This window comes from Desarmillaria tabescens (assembly GCF_030435595.1).
Source record: "Desarmillaria tabescens strain CCBAS 213 chromosome Unknown EV420scaffold_17, whole genome shotgun sequence".
NCBI lineage: Eukaryota > Fungi > Basidiomycota > Agaricomycetes > Agaricales > Physalacriaceae > Desarmillaria > Desarmillaria tabescens.
This window is the reverse complement of record NW_026848316.1, coordinates 843,926-855,397: the sequence shown is the minus strand read 5'-3', so window position 1 is coordinate 855,397 and position 11,472 is coordinate 843,926. Positions and strand designations below refer to the sequence as shown.

The window sequence follows — 11,472 nt, the reverse complement described above, 5'->3', positions numbered from 1 at the left end:
CAGCTAACGCTGCAGACAGACACGTCCATGAGACGCGCAAGAAAGCGATCCGGACATTTTGTCTCGCAGATCATCGAATCATTGGAGGGCGTATGGCAGACAGAAAACGATAGACCCGCACAGTTGGCGCCTCACACACGACAAGAACAAGCTGGCGTAACAGAAGTAAAGGTGTCTGTTATTAATTCAAGGAATACACGTCCCTTTTTCACTCATATCTTAGAAAAGCTTAGCACGAACCATCTCGCAACTCGTCTATCCCCTGCCGTTCGTACTCTTGAGTGCACTGGGGCAGTTTATGTCTGCGAGGATATCAAACTGGTTGCCTTCACAAATTCTGTTTGCTGTCACCATTGAACAGGCGTCAGCTCAAATAATCGTATCTTCACAGCCAAGCATATAGCAGTCGTCCTCTGCTATGGCGATGCTAAGAAACCAAGAAAAAGGTAGGGAATTGAACACACCATGTAGTGCTGGGAGCCACTGTGAATTCCGTTTCATAGTCAGTTCGAATCGCAATTGTGGCATCGAATGAACGTATCGTCGAGAAGAAAGAAGGTAAGCACCGCCGGAAAGCTACCGGAGTAGAAGACTGCGGTCACATGCCATGCACGTGGATGCGGAAAAATTGGGCCGACCATACGTTCAAAAATGCACCGCCATCGGTACCCACGAAATCGACGCGAAAGAAGTGTCAGGGAATTTGCGAGTTGTCGCAATGTTAACACGATCCCGGCTTCGCACCGTTTCTGATTGCCTTCCAGATGTTTGGAGCAGATGACTTTTGGGTCGTGGAATACTGGTTCCGCATCTGACCATATGGCGACTCCCGGACCGATTGATCCACCAGCCTACCCTGTTTCCCATCCGAATCGCAAACAATCATCTTGATTGCTCACGCGATGGACCCAGCGATAGTCTCTGCCTTTCAAAGCGCCCCACGAGCGTATTTAGGAGACATGATCACACTTCCGAGGGATTACAGGATGCCTGATTTATCTTTGGTTCGGAGCCAAGCTGCTGAAGGTGGATTGCGTTATCTGATAACTGTGCATCTTGTTCTGACCTGTGACAATGAACAGTTATCCAACTCGCACGGGCTCCGACACCGCGTCAAGGCGAGACTATAGACTCTCTCCCACCGGGATTGTGGTACAGATACAAGCTTCCTCGGCTTTTTGAGTTCAGCTATTTCTGCTCTGTCGATGATAGTAAGTTTCGCTGCACTTCCATATATATATATATATATGCATCTTATTTGTACAGTCCCAGAAGACATTTTACCGCAGTGTATCTGGTCTCTCGAATGGTGGATTCGTGCCCTTCTAGAAGGGTCAGATGAGCAACTGAAGCCATTCACCAAATGCGTGGAGCGTAGGTGCGGAAAAGATACTCCTATACCAGCAGAGAAAGGACGGTACTATATTGGTGAATAGTTCCACTACAGAATGCAAATTTCTCCAAGTTTGATTATGGATTATGTAGCTTAAAATTTGTCGATCCAAGATTGCCGAATACCTTCTGTGAGTGTTTATTTAGCATAGCACTTCACCTCTGAATCAGGCTCTGATTACTTGGCAATGAAATTCTAGCCACCCGCAAATTAACCTACCACTGGAAGCTCTGTACCATGTTCGATGTTCTATGGAGACAGTCAAGGAGCACGGCGGAGAGTCCGATATCTTCCATACAAGCCCGTGCGTAACCGGAAACATAGCTGCGTCGCCTCCATATTGACTATTTTGCGAAAGAGGGCTATACATTTCGCACGCTATATGCCTCGCACGCGCCAGGATAGACGACGTTGAAGCAAAGACAGCTTTGTCGCGTATTATCCAGGATATAACATTCGACGCTGGCTCCGGAACTATTGCGCATCACGTCCATGCAAAGGTGTATCTTGCCCGCGTACTTCGGAGACTTGGGGAAGACGACGAAGCACAGGAACTGTATGTTGAGCGTTTGTTCTCTTGGTGATGTCATCTAATAAGTCTTTTAGGGAAGCATGGCTAGTTAGATGGTTCAAGAAGTATCCACATAAATTTAAAAACGACATTCTGGTGGGAATGTTCACTACCGACATTGATCCAGCCGTGGATCCGGTTTTCACGGGCCTTGGTGGATTTAAGTGGCTGGATCATAGGAAGGCGACTTTGAAAACGGTAATGCGTCATGCGAGGTACTGCCAAAACTGCGGTGCTCGTGAACCGCAAGTGAAATTGTTGAAATGCCTGCAATGCCAGCATACGCTGTACTGGTGAGTAGTAGCTCTCGTGCCCTTCCGGAATACGAAATCCTGAAATAATGGCTTCAAGTTCCAAAGAGTGCCAGAAAATGAACTGGCGCTACCACAAGTATGTCCTCTTTATGATACTTGTTTTATGAACGCGCTCACGCCGTCCTTGAATAATACAGGAAATACTGCAAGTGAATATATCAGCTCGATCTCTAGATATGATGTTAATGACATTTCAGAGATGCTACTGAACAGTCCAAGAGAATAGCAGAATTCGAGAAGATTGGTGCATCCGCGGCACAACAATACCGAGACTGGATGGATACCCGAGATAATATTATGCCTGGGATGATAGAGTGCTTCGCACACGCTCTAGGACTGGCACATGATGAATCACGAGGCCGGACACACATCGTACTTCAGGAAGTCGAATACGTCCCGTCCATGAAAAGTCGTCTCGACAGATTCAGAACCACCAGAGTCGGAGTTTTCAAACAAGAAGATGCTTGGAAAGACGTTGGGTCCATATTACGCCTAGATCCAGGCGAGGCGAAGATGCACATCCGCGATATGCTCGAGGCGTTTGATCAGAGACCTATGCAAGAGCAGGTCGGCAGCCAAACGCTCATTCCTATCTTTAATTTGGTGTTCTCGGCCAAGCGCAGCGATGGCCAGGCATATCTCAGAATGGGTGCGTTTTCTCTCTCTCTCTTAAAGGATCTCTTTGCAATGTTGCTTTCCAATTTTAGGTATGATTTCGCGAAAGGAGCTAGTATTGATGCAACGCAGAACGGACTGGAGACGGGATATCAACGTAGAAGGGGAACCTCCCACTCAGTTCAAGTTACGTGGCGGCAAGAATCCGGATGCAGAATTCATCTTTTGAAGGTGTGAGTCAAATTCTAATTGTCGGCTATACACAAGTGGTTAACGTTGATACGCAAAGTGTACAACATGAAGCCAAGGAAGAGGTAATAATACTGTTGGCGACTCGACTATGACACTGATGAGTATGTGTGTGCTCCCAGGTGCCGATGAGTACTAGTAAATGGTAGTCATTGTGGAAGTCGGAGGAAAGTTTCAAAAAAAATGTAATAGTACCACATCCTGTACTCTGTTGCTATTTAATGACAGATTCCGAAGACAATGTAGAAGAGGCGTAATCATAGGATCGTTGGATGGCTAGAACGTCATCTTAGTGAAGGACTTGCAAGCAGACAGGTCTACGAAATAAGCAGGAGAGCGAACTACAGTCTGAGGGGCCATGGAAGACGTATGCCAAACTTGAATTGATTGGCTTGTATGGCTGGACTCGTCGCATACAACAGACACAGACTAGAATAACGAAGAGAGGGAGAGGTGCCTATTAGTAATTCAAGAAATCCATGCCGCTTCCTCAATCATATTTCAGAAAAGCAAGCTCTCTACGAAGATACTTTGCCCTCAGATTGACAGGACTGATCATAGCCTCGAAATGTATTTCTTCCAACCAGCCCACCAACATTCGGACTGGATCCAGTACCGCGTGAAGCTTCTCCATCTCATTCCCACTACTGGCGGAATTCAAAATAACGCGTTTCTGCTCCAGCAGAGACTGCTCGAGGGAAGACATTTCAAGAACTGCTTCGTCCAGGAGACTGCGGAAGCCTTGGGGGCGATGAACAGTGACACTTCGTTGATACTCCCGATAGATGATGTCGGCGTGGCGTCGCGGTGAACCCAGTGTAAGTATCCCGAATCTTGCGGAGAGGCGAATAATCTGGTCCATTGCTTCAGTCAGCGTTGCAGAGCGCCTGTAAAGCATAGAACGCGTTTATAGATGTCACTTTTTGAGAGGGAAGGACGTACTGGGTGTGTGGCTGACCGCTGTTGACTTCAATTTCAATGGGGCGTGCCCCTTGTCGACCGTCCAGCGGTTCGAGACTAGGGGATTTGGTAAGAGCGTGACATCATAGAGAAAGAATTGAAAGAATTGACGTGCCTGCTTCCGTTTCTTTGGCCCTTCTTCTGTTTAGATGTCTCGTCGTCTTTGGTTGATCAAGTCGCGGTGCCTACACACAAAAGCATCAGTGGGGTGACAACACACGTAAAAACAACTGTACTTCGCATAGCTGCGACGACTACTAGCGTTATGCGCGGCTCGACGTTCTTCAGCAGTGTCCATTTGAGTGGGGGACAGTAAAGTCTTGCGTGACCGAGAGTCGCAATAAATACCCATGAAACGGTCAGACAAAATATTTACTTACTGTAAAAATTGGATTTTACTGGACGCGATGGAATTCAATTCAATGTCCATTATCTCTGATTGTGCGGCCCTTTTATGTAAAAGGCCGAACAGCGGATCACAATGCAAGCCACGACGTACAGTTCTCCGGCTGTGCTCTGACATAGCCTAGCTCTTCGCACGCCAGTGCTACTAGAGAACAACCAATAGGAATCCCTTCAACCACCTTAAAGCGAATACTAAACCATATTACGTCTGGAAGGACCGTTTTCGTGCCCAGCAGCCAGGAGGTCATTGAGCACCAGCACACGGCACGCCTGCCACTGGTTGGCAGGGCCAAGGGCCGAGTGTATGTGATTACTGCCAGAGACGTCGTTCACAGTCTCGAAATGTAGATGTGTTCCTTGTGTTCCACTGAAAGTCACAAACACGAGGAAAGAAAGCAAAGCAAAGACAGTCGCACAGATAAACAGTAAAGGGCACAAAGAGAGGGTATCGGGAGAGCAGGCTCGAGAAGTAAGAGAGTGAAAGATAGTGATATGTTTGTCAAAGCATTCAGTGTACCGCAGCTACACAGTGATCATGCTTCTTCATTCAGACTGCCCAGTGCTGCTCTTTGAGGACCCTCGATTTAGGTGTGCACTGACATTCCTCGAACGGGATTCCGGAAAAGGTGACAGTGTTGGACAGTGTCGGAGCGAGAGCCGCATGCCGAGGCCACGTGGCATTTAGGGCAGGCTTGGGGGCTTCACCTGTTCAGCTCTAACTTCTCCGTCACGGTAGCAATGCGTACGAATATTGTGTTCTCGCCCAAACTCTGACTGTAAGTAAGTGCAAAAAAAGGGACTACAAGTAACACCGAATTCCTGTTTGGTTATTTTTAGGGCAACCGTTAATAATCAAATTCTCGTCAGAGTCAACGTGATGGAAATGTCGGCGGGTTTATGCCTTAGTACAATGCCAACATAGTCCCAGCTTCGCAGCCCGAAGGGATTGCCTTTCAGTCATTTGGACCGGACGGCTTTTGGACTGATGTGGGATACTGGTTCTACTACCATCTGACCTCATCCCGAACCCCAAGTGAAATTGTCGAAATGCTTGCAGTGCCAGCGTACATTTTACTGGTCAGTGATAGCTCTCGTTCCCTTCCTGGTTACTCAATGCTGAAATAATCGATTCAAGTTCCAAAGAATGCCAGAAAATGAATTGGCCCTACCACAAGAATATCTTCCATCGCACTTACTTTGTGAAGGTGCTCATAGAAACTTTGAATCATACAGGAAATACTGCAGATGAACATGTCGGCTCGATCATTAGATATCCTGTTATTGACGATTTCAGAGATGCTGCTGTACATGTCAAGAGAATGGCAGAACTTGAGAAGATCAGTGCTCCCACCGCCCAGCTACTCCGAGACTGGACAGGTTACAAAGACGAATACTAGGCCGGATACGACAGAGTGTTTGGTGCCGGCTCTTGGACTAGTGCGCGATACCTCACGAGGCCGAACACACATCATATATCAGGAAGTCGAGCACGTCCCGTCCGCAAAGAATCCGCTCGACAAGTTCAGGTCCACAAGAATCGGAGTTTTCAAGCAAGAAGATGTCTGGAAAGACCTTGAATCCCGATTGGGTCCAGATTCTGGCGATGCGAAGATGCATATCCGTGAGATGCTCAAGGAGTTCGATACTGGACCTGGGAAAGAGCGGGTCGGCCGCAAAGCGCACGTTCCCATCTTTAATCTGATGTTCTCGTCCAAAAACAAAGTCGACGTATATCTTAGGATGTGTGTGTTGTTTCTCTCTCTTGACAGATCTCTTGCAATGTTGCTTCCCAATTTTAGGTGAAATTACGCAAAGGGATTTAGTGCTCATACGACCCAAACCGGACTGGAGGCGGTTTGTGAATGTGAAAGGAGAACCTTCTATTCACATCCAGTTATGCGACGGCAAGATTCCGGATGCAGAATTTATCTTTTGAAGGTATGGACCAAATCATACATATGAACTATTATCTTAGTGAAGGACCTGCAGCAGACGGGCCTAGGAAATGCGCAGGAAAGCGAACTAGCCTGTCTTATGGACCGTGGTCGGAAGGCATATGGCAAATTGAAATCGATTGACCCGTACGGTTGGACGCGTCGCATACGACAGATCGGACAGATTAGAGTAACGGAGAAAGGGAAAGTGTCTGTTAGTGATTCAAGAAATACACGCCCCTTCCTCATTCATATTTCAGAAAAGCAAGCTCTCTACGAAGATATTTCCCCCTCAAATTGGCAGGACTGATCATCGCGGTGAAAAGTATTTCTTCCAACCAGCCCGCCAACATTCGAACTGGATCCAATACCACACGAAGCCTCCCCATCTCGTTCCCGGTACCGGCGGAATTCAAAATAATGTGTTCTTGCTCCAGCAGGGACTGCTCGAGAAAAGATACCTGCAGAACCGCATTTACCAGGAGACTGAGATAGCCTTCGGGGCGATCTAAAGTGATACTTCGCTGATACTCCTGATAGAGGGTGTCAGCGTAGCGTTCCGACGAGCCCAGCGTAAGTATCGTGAAGCTTGAGGAGATGCGAATAATGTGGTCCATCGCTTCAGTCAGTGGTGCACAGCGCCTGTAAAACATACAATGTGTTCATAGAGGACACTCCTGAGAAGGAAAAAACATACTGGGCGTGCGGGTAAGCGCTATTCAAATCAGTCTCAATGACCGGGTGTGCTCCTTGCTGATCGTCCAACGGCTTGAGACTAGGAATTTGGTAAGAAGAGACACCTTAGAGGATGTAACTTGACGTACCTCTTCCCATTTCTTTTATCCTTCTTCTGTCTATAAGCGTCCCGTCGTTTTTGGTTGATCAAGTCGCGGTGTCTATACAAACAAGGGCGTCAGCGGGGTGACAATATACACAAGAGCATTATACTTCATGTAGCTGCGACGACTGCTAGCATTATGTGCGGCTCGACGCTCCTCACTAGTATCCATTTGAGTGGGAGAAAGAATGCTCTTGCCTGGGGAAAATAGCCGCAATAAATACTCCTGGAACGAGTAGGGGAATGCACACGTTCTCGTATCCCGAGTCTTGGGATACGACAATGCACACATTGCACTTTTGTCCGGCTATAAAAGGGCAAACAATTAACAGACTGAGACCTTGCACGGAGGCTGTATCGTCCAAACTCTGCAAAGTGTCCCTGTAATTACAGTGCGATCCGGTATGCAGACCAACCTCGAGTATGCAGAGCGCAGTGTGTAACCTTTCCACTCTGTAGACTCCGGGCCCCCTAAACTGCGCTGCAGTATGCAGAGTACATGTCATTGAGGTATACAGACTGTAACTACCCTGTAGAGCCAGGAAACTCTGCAGACCGACTTGCACTGCAACCACAGGAGATTCTGTATAGTATGAACAAGATGGTTACGCCTTCGCTGGTTGACCTAGCTCTGCGCATGTCGGCACCTCCAGAGCATACCGGTAATTTCTCCGACCGTACGATATCTCGAAACTCTTTGCAGAATCTCGCCGCCCGCTGATCGTACTATCCTCGACGGTCCCGGCGTCGAGCTTTACTGAAGATCACGACGCGTCGTAGCAAAGAAAACAAAGACTGGGGGAAAGGTAGCAAAGGCAGCTGCATAGGTTTGAGGACGCGACAACGACAGCGCCGTTGGGTAAAAGTAGCGCGAACAGGCTTTTGTTTGTCGAAGTCGTGCAATACAACTTTAGGACTTTCTCATTTCCCGCGCTCCCTCTCTGTCTAAACCATCTTTGCGGGAGGTAATTAGTATTCAAGATTTGTGCAAACCAAAATCAGACTGAAGACAAGACGTGAACTTCAGCTGCATTTGAATGTATCAATTGAATATTGCATGAGTTATTAACTCTGCTATGCTAGCGGAATTACATGATTCTAATGATGGTATGTATGTATGTAGTATGTATGTGCGATGCTGTTGAGTAATAATTTACAAATGGTATTTCTCGTGCAATTCGGCGAGTTTCGAAAAGATGTAGCCAGGACCACATCTTGTACATCCGTGTCTCGCGTGCCCAAGTCGTACCGCGGTTATGCAGTGATGCAGGTTTTTCCACGGGTTGATGTTTCATTATACGGCCTTTGGCTGGCTGGCTTGTTGTCGAGTCAACATTCTCCTAGCGTTCCACTGGAAAAGTGGGAGGGTGAAGAGCGAGACGATTGTCCATGCGAGAAGAACTCCAAAGTGGAGACCGACTAAGCAAACGGTCAGCATAAGCAACATGACAAAGAGGAGTCCACATACGTTGATTCTTTGTACCAAATAGAACCGTCCGGACTGCGCCCGATACATTGTAGAAGGGGAACGCATAGCCGTAACGGTAGAAGTGTGGCAGAACTTCGATAGGCATGAAACACACCGCGACGTTGGCTGAAGAAGGTATCGGTCAGTTATTGAACAGGAGACAGAAACACAAACATACTGATGATCCAAGTAATCATGAAGAACGGCATAAACTTTGGCGTCAAGAGCGTGATCATAGCCTCAAGTGCGAGCCCCACGGAGAGCATGCCAACAAAGTTGAGCATCCAGAAGATCACGAAACCGGCAGCGCCGAACTTTCTGTCAAAGTCGACCTGGAACGCGCGGCTGAGGGTAGAGTAGAAGAGGGAGATGACAAAGTAGAGGGCAAAGGTCGAGGCCAAGCGGACTTTGATAAGTGATTTGGTGGTGAGCTTCATCTCGACTCCGGAGGTCATACGAGCGCCTGAACCGATGAGCTGAGATTAAAAGTCAGAACAGTGATCTTGAACGCAAAGACTTGGACTTACGACGATGAAGTAGCACAAAACCAGTAGGTAGATGAGACCAACAAAGGTGATAGCACTTGCGCTAAGGAAACAGTCAGAAAGTGACCTGTATGCGGCAGAAGGGAAACTTACACAGGAACGTCGAATGGCCGCAGATTGTCGATGGCGTAGCTGATAGGCTGAGTGATTATTTGTGGAGCAGACTGGAGGATCGACGCGATAGACGAAGATGAGGAGTTGGCCAGTTGCGTGGCGAAAGTCTGGGCAAAGTTCTGCGAGATTGTTGCCATGGTGGTCATGATGTAGGGACGGAGAAGTGAACGGCTGTACAACGTGAGCAAAAGAAGTGACCAAGATGAAGGGACACTCACAATGCATTCTCGTTTCTAGCTTCTACAGCATAGACTGTAAGTGCCTGTGTGCCATTATATGACGAATCGATCGACGAAGCAGCCGAGGTGAGGGTGGAGGTAGCGTTGGCGTGAACTATCATGGTACAATGTTAAGACCAAGATCGAAGAGGAGTGGCTGGGTACGTACTGACGACAGCCACCCAAGCCTTTTGCTCTACGATCCAGTGACCCACTTCATCTAGGCCCGAGAAATCTGAGGCGGGCATTTGCTTCCAGGCAACCCTTGACGAAGACGATGTATCAGAAAGAAGTGCACTGGTAACGGCACTGCCGACAGTAGACCCGTCGAAAGTCCTGCAAGCCAACGGTGAGACACGACGAGGTCGAAAACGGGGACCAACTTACGACGACCCATCCAGGTAGTTTGTGATCAGGAACCTTCCACAGCGCGCCCCAATATATCGAGAAGACGGTGAATATGACGATGATCATGGACAGACATCCTACAACCAAGCTCTTGATGTAAGCTTTCCTCTGCACTGCTACCTCCTTATCGGTGAACTCGTTCGAGAAAAGTATAGGAGCCACAGGCTTTTCGTCTTGGACGGTAACGATGCTGGCGGTGTCGGACATCTTTGGAATGAGTGGGGAGAAAGTGACGAAAACTGACGCATTCTCCACATCACTTAAGTATCCCTCAGCTTAGCCGATTCGGACAAAGGAGACTGACCTACCGTCGGTAAGAGCGATAATTGGTTGACAACCCGATTCGAAGCCGAGTCGGAGTAGTCATCCAACAATGGAAATTCTGACAAAGAGATTTGCCGAATAGCCGAGAAAGGGTAATCGGTGATTTTTCATTATATTACCAGGCGAGTAAGCCCTGAAAATGCGAAATGATGACGACGTTGATGAGCAATGTAATATACCAGGTATTTCCTCTGCCGAGGCCAAGGAATATTTTCCTGGACTTTTGCAAATTGAAATTGCAGTGGTCCGTGCATCGATAGCGTCAACGAGGCAGACAAAGACGCCGAGATGCGGAGATGATGCCATGAACAGCTATTGCAGCAGTTTTTAGCGCTAATCACAGATTCTGTCGCCGACTCGGAGGAAGGAACCTCGAAATCACCCTCGGGGGTGATCGTTCCTGCTGTCCGTGAAAGGGCAATCGTCATTCCACATCTCTGTCAGTTTCAAAGCTGAGCAAGAACTGAGCTGCCCGGTTATACTTGATTGCTCCTCTGCTATGGATCTCACTCGGTGAGCCGCCAACCCGAACTCGTTGGAGGAAAGTGGCAAGGAACAGGAGACAAGGAAAGCGCCCGACAGGGACGTCCGATGGGACGAGAGCGTACGAATTGGCTGCACATTCGGGAGTTAGCTGTCTGGTATCCAGACAGCACGCGCGTCATGAGGTGGTCGACCCGAGGTTGTTGTATCTTTTTCAGTCGTAAAGATGAAGCCGGGGATGCCGAAGTCTGCGGGCAGAGAGTCGCAACTGCTGACGTGGACCGTCTTTGGGGAGGTACATTGGCTGGAGATTCGCCCTTTACAGAAAGGGTAACGTAACGGGGTGCGGCAGGATCTGATATGGCGAACAGCGCTGATCGATGACACAGATGTCGTTAAGAGGGGTGTTTTCTCAACTCAGGCGCTCAAAGGCTGCGCTGTCCGAATGCGACCTTCCCGTTACTCCGAATCAGTGGCTTCGCCTAGATTACAGCAGATGATCGATATGGAGCACCATTCGGAACTATGGAAACTGTTTGTTTCAGTAGCCATTTCATCAATCAAGGACCATACCTCTATCTTCTGCGACGGCTGCCGACCGCCATACGTTACTGTCGAGTTAAAGAGAGCTCC

At 48.2% G+C, this 11,472-nt stretch overlaps 5 protein-coding genes across 5 annotated transcripts; 2 read left to right on the top strand and 3 right to left on the bottom strand.

Annotated features, from left to right (window-relative positions):
* Positions 1 to 501: 501 nt before the first annotated feature.
* On the top strand, positions 502 to 3,122 carry EV420DRAFT_1681215 (uncharacterized protein; the record flags this gene model as incomplete). The annotated part of the gene is made up of 10 exons (XM_060479219.1): positions 502 to 1,026; positions 1,083 to 1,211; positions 1,267 to 1,378; positions 1,593 to 1,697; positions 1,752 to 1,949; positions 2,000 to 2,257; positions 2,316 to 2,354; positions 2,416 to 2,427; positions 2,476 to 2,927; positions 2,986 to 3,122. Exons 1-10 carry the CDS (start codon positions 903 to 905, stop codon positions 3,120 to 3,122), a joined length of 1,566 nt encoding a protein of 521 aa, XP_060330947.1. The 5' UTR covers positions 502 to 902.
* Positions 3,123 to 3,445: 323 nt separating this feature from the next.
* Positions 3,446 to 4,400, bottom strand: EV420DRAFT_1764293 (uncharacterized protein; the record flags this gene model as incomplete). The annotated part of the gene is made up of 4 exons (XM_060480773.1): positions 3,446 to 4,029; positions 4,085 to 4,159; positions 4,214 to 4,287; positions 4,323 to 4,400. 4 exons carry the CDS (start codon positions 4,398 to 4,400, stop codon positions 3,633 to 3,635), a joined length of 624 nt encoding a protein of 207 aa, XP_060330946.1. The 3' UTR covers positions 3,446 to 3,632.
* Positions 4,401 to 5,758: 1,358 nt separating this feature from the next.
* On the top strand, positions 5,759 to 6,443 carry EV420DRAFT_1643015 (uncharacterized protein; the record flags this gene model as incomplete). Its single annotated transcript, XM_060477443.1, has 2 exons — positions 5,759 to 6,251; positions 6,307 to 6,443. The coding sequence occupies 2 exons, from the start codon at positions 5,759 to 5,761 to the stop codon at positions 6,441 to 6,443; spliced, it is 630 nt and encodes a 209-aa protein (XP_060330945.1).
* A 52-nt stretch (positions 6,444 to 6,495) lies between these two features.
* On the bottom strand, positions 6,496 to 7,451 carry EV420DRAFT_1681205 (uncharacterized protein; the record flags this gene model as incomplete). Its single annotated transcript, XM_060479218.1, has 4 exons — positions 6,496 to 7,083; positions 7,139 to 7,216; positions 7,266 to 7,337; positions 7,390 to 7,451. The coding sequence occupies 4 exons, from the start codon at positions 7,449 to 7,451 to the stop codon at positions 6,687 to 6,689; spliced, it is 609 nt and encodes a 202-aa protein (XP_060330944.1). The 3' UTR covers positions 6,496 to 6,686.
* A 1,122-nt stretch (positions 7,452 to 8,573) lies between these two features.
* On the bottom strand, positions 8,574 to 10,239 carry EV420DRAFT_1270342 (uncharacterized protein; the record flags this gene model as incomplete). Its single annotated transcript, XM_060467563.1, has 8 exons — positions 8,574 to 8,698; positions 8,748 to 8,873; positions 8,926 to 9,223; positions 9,275 to 9,335; positions 9,386 to 9,577; positions 9,625 to 9,739; positions 9,794 to 9,960; positions 10,004 to 10,239. The coding sequence occupies 8 exons, from the start codon at positions 10,237 to 10,239 to the stop codon at positions 8,574 to 8,576; spliced, it is 1,320 nt and encodes a 439-aa protein (XP_060330943.1).
* Positions 10,240 to 11,472: the final 1,233 nt, after the last annotated feature.